At 36.9% G+C, this 16,826-nt stretch overlaps 1 protein-coding gene across 1 annotated transcript in view; it reads right to left on the bottom strand.

The window, feature by feature from the left end:
- Positions 1-2,280: 2,280 nt before the first annotated feature.
- The window catches only part of wnt6b (wingless-type MMTV integration site family, member 6b), a 28,143-nt gene continuing 13,597 nt past the window's right edge, over positions 2,281-16,826 (bottom strand). Inside the window, exons 3-4 of the mRNA XM_067444973.1 lie at positions 11,511-11,815; positions 2,281-4,197 (exon numbers count right to left, since the gene is read on the bottom strand). Of these exons, the coding sequence (XP_067301074.1) occupies positions 3,736-4,197; positions 11,511-11,815 (767 nt within the window). The 3' untranslated portion in view covers positions 2,281-3,735. The remainder of the gene's footprint in view (positions 4,198-11,510; positions 11,816-16,826) is intronic.

The raw sequence follows: 16,826 nt of genomic DNA on the forward strand, positions 1-16,826 counted from the left end.
TGCTTTAGCTGTTTGGTCTGGGTTTGTGTAATAGCTTCCTGGTCGTGACGTCACCGCCACACCATTGTCCTGATTTAACAAATTTCATGCTTCAAGATGTAATCACAAAGATGCGTTCCCATTGCATCGTTTTTCAGCAAACCATGGTAACTAATGTAACCAAGATGTTTTAACACATTTAAAAAGCTTGATGTGTTGAGCATTCTGAGAACATTCAGTAATAACATTTTCATAATGTAATGGGAACTTTATCAAAATGTTCTTAGAACATGTTTGTTAGTTGAGATCGGGATTATTGTTCCTTTTGGTTGGGATAATTGGACATCTTTGGATTGGACTAATATTTTCTGAGAAGGGGCAACGGTAATCTACCGATTAACAACAACCACAAATGAAATGTATTATTGCCATTGATGGTCAAAATATAAGCATCAGGATAGCATTATATACTATATGCAGTTAATGTGTAAATATTACCATAGGTGTTTACAGTCATTTATTTGTAATACATTTTACAATAACTACTGTAAAAATCGCTTTCAATATACAGCAGCCAGGAACATACCATAAGTACAGGCTAAATTACCTCGCTCTCTTCCATCCCATCATGTACCTCCCAGATTCACGGAATAGAGTCTGACAGAGCCTAAGTTGTAATTAGACCAATTACCTCTAGATAAAATCTCCTGCAAAGTTTCAGAGCCTTTTTTACAGCTCGACTTTTATGAGTATGTCTTCCTAAAGCAAGTATCTCTATTTAGATAAAGACTGGTTGTCAGAACAAGGGGGGTGCATGGTGGTATTACGTTTCTGTTTTATTCACTCAGGCTATCTACCACACACATGCACCTGTGTACACACAGACATGAACCCATATCTGTCTCTGTATTCATAACGAGAGAAGGCACTTTTGCTTTATACTGATATAACTCATGTAGCAAAATCTCCATTACTGCAAAATGTTCATTAATAAATTCATTATTCAACAGCTAAAATGATGATTACCACCTGTAGACATACAACTGGAGTTCACTGTCTCTCATCTAGCGTCTTTGAACCTCATTGTCTAAGTGATCAGAGGAAATGAGAGTGTATCCCATCATGCTGTGTATCCACCCACTGTGGCAGGCCTTCATTAGTGCCCTGTGTGTTTTACTGTCAGCAGGCAAAGACAGAACGATTGTCTCATCCTGCACATTCCACAGCCACTGTGTGCGTGTGTGTGTGTGTGTGTGTGTGTGTGTGTGTGTGTGTGTGTGTGTGTGTGTGTGTGTGTGTGTGTGTGTGTGTGTGTGTGTGTGTGTGTGTGTGTGTGTGTGTGTGTGTGTGTGTGTGTTATTGAAACATCACAGTCATAGTAACACCTTCGCTTCTATAAATCTATTGGCTGACTGCTGTCGCCCTGCTCCGGGACTGGGCTGTCTATCGTTGTGTGTCTCTCTCTGTATCTCATTCCCTCACCAATGCTCCTGGCACATTCCCGGTCTCCATCTTCCGCTCTATCTTCAACACTGTTGGCTACGCAGCCCAAATTCCTGGAAAATATGAACTTGTACTGACTTGCGGGACTTATACTAATACAAAGGGAGTCTTTTCCAACTGCGTAAATAACTCAAAACAACACCTTTCTTCTGTTGAGTGGCAAAACGGTACACTTGAAGCTGAAATCTCTGAATTGGCATAGCGAGAGAGAGCGAGGTGGGAAGCATTGAGCCTTGACCCTATGTGAAGTGAGCCAGTTAGAACAACATTTGTATGATTTGTTTAACGTCAATGAAAGGAAAGTGTGACATAAGCTTCATTATGTTGTCTGTATAAATATCTCAGGCTGAAATGGGATCATATCTCCCTGTCAATACGTCATGTGAGAGTACATTCAACCAAACTATCACTGAGGAAAAATGGGAGACAAAGAGACACTATTGAAAAATCTTTAGAAATGGATTTTCGCCAGGTCTTGTCCGTCAGTTTGAATATGTTAGAGAACAGTGGACTCTTTATTTGTACATTTTATATTAAGTACCGTCTCACTTTGTCACTTAAATGCCTATTTTCGTGTTAATAATACTTAGAAAACAGCACTTTTTTTAAATACCAAGAACACACTTAGATAAATATGACAGAATAACAAGGGGGAAAAAGTTTTCTATTTTATTCAGTGATGAGCAGCTAATTCAGCTTCTGTTTTTCAAATCTGACTTAGCTTTTTTTTAACGCTTTATGATTAAATATGCAAAATATACAATTCTGGTAGGAATTATTGCAAGATCACTTCATAAACAGTTGTTTTGAAGAGCAGTCGATAATCTTACACATCCACATTTCTCAGATATGAGGTTGCATAAAAGCAAGGAACTACAAATTTAGAAGAGTCTACGGATAAATAGAGACAAATTTTATGTTACATTTTGTGACAATCTCGTCACTTTTCAGTCTCAAGTATATTATACTTCTGCTCCTAATAAAAATGAATGTGAAAATGGCATTTTTCTGGTCTGTGCCTCGCAAGCGCAAACTCCAGATGATACCTCGCGAAGGTATTTTCCAAAATTGCAATACATTCCAAACAAAGGACTGGGTGCTTGAGATTAACACTTGATGAAAGTCTCATGGCTGACCCCTTAAGTAGGTAGTGAAGCTCTGCATTCTTTATGTCCATTTCTTAACAGTTCTTTTTTTCTGATTTCATTAACTGTACTGACCGCAGAAATATTCTATTTCAAACATAATTCATTTGGGTGACACTTAATTTATTTAACACGGTGCTGAAATTGGTGTTTTGACCTACAGATACGAGGTCAATGGAAACCATATCACTGTTAACCCTCCTGTGAGAGATCCACTGGAAATAAAACAATACGTTTATAAAACAATGACAATTTATCATGCATTCCTGTGATCATTGTCATTAATAATCAGTTTCAATTTGTTTTGAGAACTGTTGAGCAGTGTTAGCATACTGAAAGGAATTTCAGAGCATATATAATATGAGGTCAAAAGAAGAATTCTTATATAAGAACACTTAACAAACAACCAAAACTGAAACAAACCACTGAAAATGCATTTCACTAAAGAGCAAACCAATGAAAAATAGTGATCAGTATCAATAAAAGTGCATTAAAAGCCCCACAGATTAAATATCTCACAAACATAAAGAGTTTTTACATGTTGCTTTTCACTTTTGAGTTTAAGAGTAAAATGACCGGTTACCCTTTCTTTTACAGTTCTCAAAGTGCTTTTGAAAATAACAGGGCATTAGTCACAAGAAGTAGTCATGATATTAAATGCTTATAAATAATAGTCTTTGTTTCATATTCAGCGATATGCAAAATATCCTTTTCTTGGTGTTCTGTCTCTTCAGAGCATGAACAGCCATCACACAGTGGCTGCGTTGCTGATGTGGATGTGCTTCTAGTCTGAACTCATCAAATATATAGGGCTGATCTAACAGAAAAAGATGCACAAAAGCCTTCTCAATCTGCTTTTAAGAATTTCTGAATGTCTTGACTTCACAGCTAAAGAACCCCTTGAGTCTCGAGTGGTCATTGAGACTAGCGTCCTGGGTTTTCTAAGGGGTGAATCACAAGTCAGACACTCCTCAAGGCTTTTCCAGAGCCTCAGGGTTTGAAATGTGTATGCATGAATCTGGAATGCTCTAGATTCTTTTGTTCTGACACTGGCACCACTTCCGTGTTCGGAATCGCTCTCCTCCATCCCAAATTCAAGGGTTTTCAGTTAGTGACACAAACTCAGTTCCTTCCTGACCGAGCACTTTTTACACTGGACCACGCAGCACCAGTGGAATCGGCAGAGACAGTTTTCCTCAAGGACCACCGTTTCATCCCGGTGACCCCGCTCGCAACACAGAAGGTCACATCCGCTTACGTCCAGCGCCGTGCTGTTGCACATTCGCCCGCGAGTGCCCAAGGACCCCGTCTTCCGATTGGGCAGGCAGAAGTCCGGTGACTCGGCCGAGTAGATGAGATCTTGCTTGTCCGGAGGTTTGATGTTCTGCCCCACTGGGATGAGAGTCTTACCGTCATTCCCACCCATGACTTTGGATGCCCCGTTGAAGCGCTCGAGCAGGCGGTCGCCCACCTCGCGGAAGTGTGGCATTTTCTTCCAGCAGGTCCTCAGAGTGCAAGAGCCAGACAGCCCGTGACATTTACATTCAGTTCTCATATAATTCTTCACCGCCTGCAGTTCAAGACACAAAGATAGTTCAGTGAGATAAAAGGAGAAGCTATTTAGAAGGAATTTACCCTTGTCTCTCCCCTCCCTCTGTAGCCTCCAGCCACCCGAAAGCCAATCCGAGGGCTTGAAAACAGAGATTTGTACAGTTCTATACCTGTTGAAATTAACATCTGATAAATGCAGCATTAACGATTTTCCTGCTTTAATTCGAAACAAGTTGTTGCGGGGCATTTGGGGGTTTGGAATCCACTTTGGAAGAAAATCACTATCTGCCAAACATGTCTATGCCCCCCAGCTTGCTCCTTAATGCCCATTTACCTGAGACTGACCTCATAGTAACAGGACCTGAGGCTGTGAGGCAGTGACCTCTGGAAGATGAAGCACTACTGATACTAGTGAATAACTAATGTGAGGATTTGGCCACTGGCCGACTGATGATTGCTTAAAGGAAATCATAAATCAGACTTTAGACTACGGAAAAATAATGAACTATAAAATAGTTGCAAACATCTCAAGAGATTTTCAAAATGATCTACAACACACATACACTAGATATTTCCATTGTACAGTATTAGAAACGTAGCTACGCTGACATCACAGATGCCACTAGAGGCAAATGCAATAGCAAAAATTCTGATTGCATTCCAAAAAGGTGTAACAGACACAGTCACACTTGTTTCTGGACACTATACTGTTAAAAAAAAAACAAAAAAAAAACTATATATATATATATATATATATATATATATATATATATATATATATATATATATATATATATATATATATATATATATATATATATATATATATATATATGACCTTTTAATATTTTTGACAGAAGTCTCTCATGTCACCAATGCTGCATTTATTAGATCATTAATACAGTAAAAACAGTAATATTGTGAAATAGCTGTTTATTTATTTTTACAAACCAGATTCTAAAAAAGTTGGGACACTATACACAGTAAAAAAAAAAATCAGGTCTCCAATTTTCAGGTGACTGATCAAATCTAAATTTTTCAGTAGGCCTAATTGAATTTCTGTGAATTTAATTCCATCAATTCACAGAATTTAAATTCGGCAAACTAGAAAATGTTCAATTGGAGCCACAGTGTACTATAAAAACAGAATGCAATGATGTGGAAGTTTCAAATTTCAATATTTTATTCAGAATACAACATAGATGACATATCAAATGTTTAAACTGAGAACATTTATCATTTTAAGGGAAAAATAAGATGATTTGAAATTTTACGGCATCAACACATCAAAAAAAATTGGGACATGGCTCTGTTTACCACTGTGTGGCATCATCTCTTCTTTTTATAACAGTCTGCAAACGTCTGGGGACTGAGGAGACAAGTTGCTCAAGTTTTGGAATAGGAATATTGTCCCATTCTTGTCTAATTCAGGCTTCTAGATGCTCAACTGTTTTAGGTCTTCTTTGTCACATCTTCCTCTTTATGACGCACCAAATGTTTTCTCTGAATTTTTAGATGATATTATGCATTGTAGATGATAACATCAAACCTTTTGCAATTTTTCTCTGAGAAACTTCTTTCTAATATTGCTCCACTATTTTTCACCGCAACATTGATGATCCTCTGCCCATCTTGACTTCTGAGAGACACTGCCACTCTGTGATGCTCTTTTTATACCCAATCATGTTGCCAATTGACCTAATCAGTTGCAAATTGGTCCTCCAGCTGTTCCTTATATATACATTTAGCTTTTCCTGCCTCTTATTGCTGCTTGTCCCAACTTTTTTTGGAATGTGTAGCTCTCATTAAATCCAAAATGAGCAAATATTTGGCATGACATTTCAAAATGTCTCACTTTCAACATTTGATATGTTATCTATATTCTATTGTGAATAAAATATAAGTTTATGAGATCTGTAAATTATTGCATTGCTTTTTTATTCACAATTTGTACAATGTCCCAACTTTTTTGGAATCGGGTTGTATATAATTAAAAATAAATGTAATTCCTGTGATGGCATTCTTTGAAACCAATTTTCCTGCTTAATATATATGTGACCCTGGACCACAAAACCAGTCAAATGTCGCATGGGTATATTTTTGGCAATAGCCAACAATACATTGTATGGGTCAAAATTATCGTTTTTTCTTTCATGTCAAAAATCATAGGGATATTAAGAAGAACTCATGTTCCATCAAGATTAAAAAAATATTAATATTATTAATATGCATTGCTATGCGTTTCATTTGGACAACTTTTAAGGTGATTTTCTCAATCTTTAGATTTTTTTTTGCAACCACAGATTCCAGATTTTCAAATAGTTTTACCTCTACCAAATATCTTTTGTAAAATTTCATTTAAATTTTGATTAATTTAATGCATCCTTGTATATACTCCTTGTAATACTAATAGATATTTTGTTCGTATTAATTTAAATGTCAGTGCATTTATTTGATTTGAAGTTTAAAGCTTTACGAGGCATAGTCCTCACTTTAGATGAGCTCATATAGTTAACTGACAACTACTAAATGTTTTATAACTACCTGAAAAATGTATGAATTACAGTAGGAATACATTTTAACTAAGTTTTTATGTACAAATGTATATTTAAATAGTTTTTAAATCATTTACCATTTACCTTCTAAATGATCTTATAAACAACTGACAACTCCTAAATAACTTGTTTGTAAATAATGTAATACTTCATTAAGAAATGATAAATTGATAATTAATAAAGTATGAAAAAACAATTGTTAAACACATTATAGATATTCCAAAAAATCAAGAACAAAGCATTTACAGCTGTATTATAAACTGCTTACTAATGTATATTAATACTTTATAAATTACGAATTGACTATATTTACTAATGCTTAACTAATGAGTCATAGTGTGCAGTTATTATTAAAGCGTTACCAGACATTCTTAATGGAAAATGTATTTGTATAACATCTTTACACATATGAAGTTATATCCATAAGGTAGTTTATCAATGAATTACTGCACATATGCATTTTGATTCGAAAGTACACAGCTAAATATCTTCCTCTGCTCAGTGTCGTATTGCACATATTACTTATTAAATAATTAATATTAACTATATATTATTGACTTTTATTCACTTTGAAAGGAACTTAATATGTTAACTCACAATATTTAATTTTATGTAATGTACATATTAATGCTGTAATTTTGTAAAGCCCTTGTTTTATTAAACTGATCTAGACTATAAGGAATGAAAAGAGTGGGGATTTGAGGAAACTAGTCTCAACTGTCTTCTTCAGCCTCTGCCAAGTATATTTCCATAACATTTCCGAGCTCTTCCATGCTTGGTCTTTTGAAGTGCACCATCTGCTCATTTAAGCCTGACTATCTCTGAAGGGTTGTACAGGCAAAACAGCACACGACTGTGCTTGTATCATCTATGCATCGATGCAAAAAATCTATCTACAGTGATATCGCACCAAGAACATAAAAAATAAAAAAATAAAAAACATCTACGCCAAACCTGCATGAGGGTGATAGGTAACTGAGGCTGCTGTTAGCAACACATGTAAGTAAATACTGTAAAAGCTACCTGGCTAGTCACTAATCACTAATCACTAATCACGCTAATCACAGGTTCTAATTTTGTTTATTGTTGATATGTATTAACAAGGGTTGTGAACTAAGAACTCTATATTTTAAAAAAATATATAACACTTAATTTTAATGGTCCCTTTAAAAAAATCTGTTGACTATAAGCAATTTTGGAACTTACGGAAGCTTATTGCATTCACTTGAGAAAAAAAAAAAATCTAATCTGTTTTTCTGAATTAATGACTTAATTATCTCAGAATTATGAGATAATTTTTCATGAATAATTTTTTTTGTTCTGTTTTTCTGAATTAATGTCTTAATAATGTCAGAATTACAAGATCATTTTTTCTTGATTTTTTTTTTCTTCTGTTTTTCTAAATTAATGAGATCCCTCAAAATCCTGCCAAGAGCTCTATTTTAGCTGGATTGCATGGAAGTAAACATGTCCCGCCTTTCAAATTTAATCTGGATTTATTTTACTTTGGGTTTGAGACATTGTCTTTAAGTAATACATTTTGTATTGTTTTTAGTGCGTCAACTTTGTGCAGACACCTCAAGACAGCAGAAAAGAACATTGCTATTGCACTCCATGGGGATCCAGTATTTTCAAAAATTGCCTGATTGTCTTTTGTCACCACGTAGCCAGCCTGAACGCATTTCAGATCCATCACCTTAAAGGTCCCGCTCTTCGCAATTCCATCTTTCAAACTTTAGTTAGTGTGTAATGTTGCTGTTAGAGCATAAATAATACCTGTAAAATTATAAAGCTCAAAGTTCAATGCCAAGCGAGATATTTTATTTAACAGCAGTTCCCTTTCAAAGCTTACAGCTAACGGCCGGTTTGGACTACAGCAGGAAGTGCAGGGATGTAATGACGTCACTAGAACCGTTTGTTGACTAACCCTCCGCCCACAAGAACACGCAAAATAGGGGGCGTGGTTTTGTCGCTCTCCCACGTGGAGAAGAGCGTGCATTCAGCTCTTGCATCTCCCCGTTATGGTAAGATGCGGGAACTTTCCGGGCAAAGTGCGCTAAGCTGCTGTCCAATCACAACACAGGAAGCGCTGGCCCAATCAGAACTCGTTACGTATTTCTGAAGGTGGGACTTCATAGAACAAGGAAATCATCAGGCCGTTTTTAGGACAGAGGAAACAGCGCTGTACAGATAAGTAAATTGTGTGAAAAATACTGTTTTTTTACACACGCGAAACATGAACTCATGTTATATTGCACACTGTAAACATAATCAAAGCTTCGAAAACACGCGAAGAACGGGACCTTTAATACGATCACATAGTAATGCGTATCAATAGTACGAGTGTGAAATCGTGTCTAATGTATATTGTCTGGAATGTATTGTGTGGACTGTATACTGAGATAATGCAAGTGCTACACAGTCTTTCGCCTGCATATGATACGCACTTTATGGCGTATATATGACACATGCTCTTGGGTAGGTTGTGGGTGGTGGGCTGGGGGGTTCGTACGTATAATACGCCATAAAGTGCGTATCATAAGCGTGAAAAACTGTGTACCATATGCACACCAAGACTCATTTTGGCGTATACATTCCACAAGATTGCACACTTGTACTATTTATACGTATTTTCATGAGATCGGGCTCGCAAAGCATACCATATCTGATATGGAGAAACAGGCAAATTCTTGAGGTGTCTGCTCAAAATTGATGCACTAAAACAATACCATTTATATTACATAAAGACAGCAGCAATGTTTCAAAGCCAAAGTAAAATAAAACTGGATTAAACTTGAAAGGCGGGACATGTTTACTTCCATGCAATTCAGCTAAAAGCAGGATTTTGAGGGATCTCATTAATTCAGAAAAACAGAACAATTTTTTTTTTCCAAGAAAAAAATCTCATAATTCTGAGATAATTAAGTCATTAATTCAGAAAAACAGAGCAAAAAAAATTATTCATGAAAAATTATCTCATAATTCTGAGATAATTAAGTCAGAGTAAAATTTTAAAATTACATTTTAAAATTAAAACAGAGAAAAACAGAGTAAATTTTTTTTTCTGCAATAAGCTTCCTTAGGAACTACATGTCAACTAACTCTCATTAGTGTATCAGTAGACAGTTTTAAAGGGATAGTTCACTCCAAAATGAAAACTCTGTCATCATTTAGTTGTTCCAAAACTATAACAGTAAAGAATATATTTGGAAGAAGGACTTTTTAACGGTAGTGTATAGTGTTACGAAAAAATTATATATATATATATATATATATATATATATATATATATATATATATATATATATATATATATATATATATATATATATATATATATATATATACACTCACCTAAAGGATTATTAGGAACACCATACTAATACTGTGTTTGACCCCCTTTCACCTTCAGAACTGCCTTAATTCTACGTGGCATTGATTCTACAAGGTGCTGAAAGCATTCTTTGGAAATGTTGGCCCATATTGATAGGATAGCATCTTGCAGTTGATGGAGATTTGTGGGATGCACATCCAGGGCACGAAGCTCCCGTTCCACCACATCCCAAAGATGATCTATTGGGTTGAGATCTGGTGACTGTGGGGGCCATTTTAGTACAGTCAACTCATTGTCATGTTCAAGAAACCAATTTGGAATGATTCTAGCTTTGTGACATGGTGCATTATCCTGCTGGAAGTAGCCATCAGAGGATGGGGACATGGTGGTCATAAAGGGATGGACATGGTCAGAAACAGTGCTCAGGTAGGCTGTGGCATTTAAACAATGCCCAACTGACACTAAGGGGCCTAAAGTGTGCCAAGAAAACACCACCACACCATTAAACCACCACCACCTGCCTGCACAGTGGTAACAAGGCAAGATGGATCCATGTTCTCATTCTGTTTACGCCAAATTCTGACTCGTCTGAATTCTGAATGTCTCAACAGAAATCGAGACTCATCAGACCAGGCAACATTTTTCCAGTCTTCAACTGTCCAATTTTGGTGAGCTTGTGCAAATTGTAGCCTCTTTTTCCTATTTAGTACTATTTGTAGTGGAGATGAGTGGTACCCGGTGGGGTCTTCTGCTGTTGTAGCCCATCCGCCTCAAGGTTGTGCGTGTTGTGGCTTCGCAAATGCTTTGCTGCATACCTCGGTTGAATCAGTTGGCCCATTCTCCTCTGACCTCTAGCATCAATGAGGCGTTTTCGCCCACAGGACTTCTGCATACTGGATGTTTTTCCCTTTTCACTCCATTCTTTGTAAACCCTAGAAATGGTTGTGCGTGAAAATCCCAGTAACTTAGCAGATTTTGAAATACTCATACTGGCCTGTCCGGCTCCAACAACCATGCTACGCTCAAAATTGCTTAAATCTCCTTTCTTTCCCATTCTGGCATTCAGTTTGGAGTTTAGGAGATTGTCTTGACCAGGACCACACCCCTTAAATGTGGTTGATTAGATAACTGCATTAAATTGAATTGAAGAGGTGTTCCTAATAATCTTTTAGGTCAGTGTGTGTATATATATATATATATATATATATATATATATATATATATATATATATATATATATATATATATATATATATAATCTTTTTTTATATGTATACATTACATTATATGCATATATACATTATTCAATTAATACATTAGCCAATTATTCATGCAACTAAAAGGCTATTAATAAGTCTCTGTAAAAACATTGCAAAGATTGTTTCAATTTTTGTTTTATTTTACAGCAACTATTTGTGACAAGATAAACATGAAATAACATACCAGTCGCCCGGCCTCATTATTATGAAGGTCTATTAGTGTGCGGATGTCACTCTTGCCCTTCCTCCGTCTGGCATCCATGAACTGCTTGGACTTCTCGTAGCCAAACTCCACATCGTCCCCACAGCCCCCCCACTCCCACTTGACCCCCTCGGTGGGGCCAATACTGGCTAAACGAGGGGGCGGCCCTCTGCTCCGTGTGGCCTCGCAGCCGCATTGCAGCAGCTCCCCCATGCTGCAGGCCTGGGTCACTGCATGCGTCACGCCCGCTGCTGTGATGGCATAAACGAACGCTGTCTCTCGGATATCTGTGAAAAGACGCGTGCGCGCACACACACACGCACACACACACACACACACACACACACACACACACATATAGGTTTGTTTCACTATATTAGTGAGGACATTACATAGACACCTATTGATTTTATATCAGGTCAGTTATACTTTCTATCCCCTAACCCAACCCCTATCCCTAAACCTACCCATCACAGAAACATGTGCAGATCAACAGATTTAAATAAAAACATGTTTTGGTCGATTTATAAGCCTTTAAAACTAGTGAGGACCAGTCCAATGTCCTCACTAGTGAGTCATTTTCATGTTTTATATAAGTGAGGACATTTGTGTCCTCACAAGTATTGCCAAACAAGGAACACACACACACGCACACACAGACACACAGACACACACACGCACACACACACACACACACACACACACATCAAAGTTAGCTTCTGATTGTTGGCCAGGCTGGGTTACATCAGACTCTGATAAATATACCACTTTAGATATTCTAAAGCTGCATGAGCTATTTCTGTGATAAGGTAGTCTCATCCACAACGACAGCACTACTGTGGCTAAACAAGTCATGTGAGGACAGAATAAGCTGCATTGTGAATCTGTTCCTTATGCTGTTCAGTTAAAGGGTTAGTTCACCCAAAAATGAAATTGATGTCATTAAAGTCCCAGTGAACCGGAAGTAGCGAGTGAGTTTTCTTCAGTGCTGTGACGCATTTCCAAGTGAAATGGAATATTGAACAGAGGGCAGGGTTTAACCTCAGCGCTCCTCCTCTCCATCTCACACTCATAGCAGATTAACAGTAAAGGGGTGTGGTTACACATTTTAAAATGCAAGCCGTCAAACTGACATCATCTGAAAAGGAACGCTGTTTCTAGACCGGAAGTAACTTTTCAGATTTTGATTAAAGATTACCACGACAAACAAATTTTTCTGTGTATTAACTTGCAGGGATTAATTGTTCGCCCTAAGACCTGTAATATGTGCTAACAAAGTAAATAAGATCGATTTTGATTTCATGAGGACTCTAACTCGTTCCACACCCATAAGGCCTCCGTTCATCTTTGGAACACAGTTTAAGATATTTTATATTTAGTCAGAGAGCGTATGCAAGTGTATGCACACTATACTGTCTAAGTACAGAAAGGGAATAAAAACATAATCAAAGTAGTCCATATGTGTCATCAGTTGGTTAATTAGAATCTATTGAAGCATCGAAAATCAATCCTCAAATAAAGATTCAAACTGTTGTGAATCAGCAGATTGATTCATGATTCGGATCGCGTGTTAAACTGCCAAACTGCTGAAATCACGTGACACTGGTGATCCAAATCATGAATCAATCTGCTGATTAATAACCGTTTGAATCTTTATTTGAGGACTGAAAAGAAACAGGGAAGAAAAAACAATGCTGAATAAAGTCATAGTTTTTGTTGTTTTTGGACCAAAACGTATTTTTGATGCTTCCAGAGATTCTAATTAACCCACGGATGTCCCATATGGACTACTTTGATGATGTTTTATTCCATTTCTGGACATAGACAGTATAGTGTGTATACACTTGGATGCGCTCTCGGACTAAAAATAAAATATCTTAAACTTTGTTCTGAAGATGAACGGAGGTCTTACGGGTGTGGAACAACATTAGGGTGAGTCATTAATGACATCAATTTCATTTTTGGGTGAACTATCCCTTTAAAGATCATGATCCATACATTTTTAAAACAAACAACCAAAAATTAAACATGAAAATCAGGGTTCCTTTGTTCAGAGAAAGCCTGGAGATTTTAAAAACAATGATTTCAAGGCCTGGAAAAAAAGATATGTTAATGGAAATCCCCTCCACAACAATCAATATAAAAATGTATCAAATGCATTAATTGCACTGTATTAAATAATAAAACACATGAAAACTCAATATGGATTTCGTTAACACCGTATGGGCCCTATTTTCCCCCACTTTTTTTTTTTTACAGTGTATTTCAAATACATTTCAGAGATGTTTTCAACATTGTTAACTTAAGAAATGTTTCTTGAGAATCAAACCAGCAAATTAAAACGGTTTCTGAAGGATCATGTGAGACTGAAGATGCCGAAAATTTAGCTTTGCCATCACAGAAATAAATTACACTTTAAAACATATTCAAATAGAAAACAGATAGTTTAAATAAAATTATATTTCACAATATTACTGATTATTTATTATAAATAATCTAAATAAACAATATTTGTTGAATTTAATAAACAAATGCAGCCTTGGTAAACATAACAATGAAAAATGAATATAAACAGTATTTGTTGAGTTTAATAAATAAATGCAGCCTTGGTAAACATAACATTGAAAAATGGTTACAGACCAAAACTTTTGATAAGCAGTGCAGATTACAGCACATTCCATTTGCACTACCTATCAAAAGTTTGGGGTCTGTAACCATTTTTCAATGTTATGTTTACCAAGGAGGCATTTATTTAAAATTCATCAAAATTGTTTATATTCATTTTCAATGTTATGTTTCCACTTTAAGAGGAAAATTACAATAAGCTATTTTTGTTATAAGTTATTTTAAAAGAAAAAGGGCATAAACCAGTTCACTAAGTATTTATTAAATGCTAAAAATGTAATAATGCCGATTTCTCTGCAACAACAGAAAAGACAGTAAATAACAAGAAAGGAATGTAGAGGTTGAAAAGGACATATGTGTTTAGCAACTTGTAGTAATGGAGTTGAAAGAAATGACTTTTATCCTGTGTAAACGCTGGATGCAGTGAGTGTGCAGTCACTCTTCAGGATTGTGCCAATTCTGCATCGCATGATTCAGTGAATGGGATTCATTAGGGACAATGAAATGGAATCAGAGCTCATGAGTGCACACACACACACACACACACACACACACACACACACACACACACACACACACACACACACACACACACACACACACACACACACACACACACACACACACACACACACACACACACACACACACACACACACACACACACACACAAAAACACATATATTAATCCCAGCTGTCCATTCACACGCCCACTGTCGTCTTCATACTGTGAAGCAATGTGTGTGTGTTCCTGTTTTGATACATCTATGGCCACTTTGACAGCACCCCACCTGAAAACACCTGTAGCTTTCTGGTGCACAAAACACCAATGAAATCTGTATAAAATGAGAGCTGTTCACTACATTACTATCCAAACCTTTCTGTGGCGTTCTCTGAATATTGATATATATTAGTCCCTACATGATTGCGTAATTCTGCGTTCCCAGAATTGAACACAAAATCAAGCATTGGCAATATTAGCAATATTAGCTCTGATGTGAGGCTAGATCATTTGAGTGACAGAGTGTAATGATCTCTCCAAATCATTCATTCACAACCTACACTTGTCTATTGTCTTTCCAAACTGTTCTCTTTCAAAAGGCACAAGAAAGAAGCAGCTGTGTGAACGATCCAACGTCTTTATGTTAATCGCATGGGATGAAATTAAAGTTTACAGAGGTTTAATGAAACTATTAAACAACTATAATACTGAATGTAATGTACACTATATTGCCAAAAGTATTGAGATATCCCTCCAAATAACTGAATTCAGGTGTTCCAATCACTTCCATGCCCATAGCTGTATACAAATAAGGTTGCTCTCAGGAGCTCAGTGAATTCAAGCATGGTAACGTGATAGGTGGCCAGGCCACCTGTGAAATAAGTCCATTCGCAAAATTTCCTCTGTGCTAAATATTCCATGGTCAACTGTTAGTGTTATTATAACAAAGTAGAAGCAATTGGGAACAACAGTAACTCAACCATGAAGTGGTAGGCCATGTAAAATTACAGAGCGGGGTGAGCACATGCTGAGGTGCACAGTGCACAAAAGTCGCCAACTTTCTGCAGTCAATAGCTACAGACCTCCAAACTTTGTGTGGCCTTCAGATTAGCTTAAGAACAGTGGATAGAGAGCTTCATGAAATGGGTTTTTCCATGGCCAAGCAGCTGCATCCAAGCCTTACATCACCAAGTGCAATGCAAAGCGTCGGATGCAATGGTGTAACGCATGACACCACTGGGCTCTAGAGCAGTGGTGACGTATTCTCTGGAGTGTTAAATCACGCTCTGAGTGTAAAGTTTGGAGGAGGGGGATTATGGTGTGGGGTTGTTTTTCAGGGGTTGGGCTTGGCCCCTTAGTTCCTGAAAGGAACTCGTTATGTTTCAGAATTCCAAGACATTTTGGACAATTTAATGCTCCCAACTTTGTGGGAACAGTTTGGGTATGGCCCCTTCCTGTTCCAACATGATTGCACACCAGTGCACAAAGCAAGGTCCATAAAGACATGGATGAGCGAGTTTGGTGTGGAGGAACTTGACTAGCCTGCCTGACCTCCACTGATAGGACACCTCTGGGATGAATTAGAGCGGAGACTGCAAGCCAGGCCTCCTTGTCCAACATCAGTTCCTGACCTCTTAAATGCACTTCTGGAAAATTTCCATTACCATTTGCACTACTAAACCTTGGCGAAAACCTTTGCAGAAGAGTTAAAGCTGTAAAGGGTAGGCCAACTCCATATTAAACTCTATGGATAATTTAAATTTCATTAAATTTCAAGTAAAGGCAGGCGTCCCAAAACTTCTGGCAATATAGTATGTATTATAGTATTCTCATAATGATTGATTTCACAGTTTTAGATAATACAATATTTTACTGAACATGCACTTTTTCTACTCTGTGTTAATCCAATCACTGATATTATAATACAACTCGATATAACCCCTTGTAACATTGTTTGTTTGGGTTGTCGGTCTGTTGTGCATTACTAGACAGTGCAGTATCTGGTTTCAGTTCAGGATGTCATGAACCACCTGTATTTGTGTGGCTTATCTTATCTTATTTAATACATGGCAGTATTTCTAAATGGTGCAAAAATACATAATAATTTTGATTATAATGCCTTCAAATGAATAGGCATCATCTTTCCGCACGGAAAGCAAAAATGCTTTGTC

Source organism: Pseudorasbora parva, chromosome 5 (assembly GCF_024679245.1).
Source record: "Pseudorasbora parva isolate DD20220531a chromosome 5, ASM2467924v1, whole genome shotgun sequence".
Lineage (NCBI taxonomy): Eukaryota > Metazoa > Chordata > Actinopteri > Cypriniformes > Gobionidae > Pseudorasbora > Pseudorasbora parva.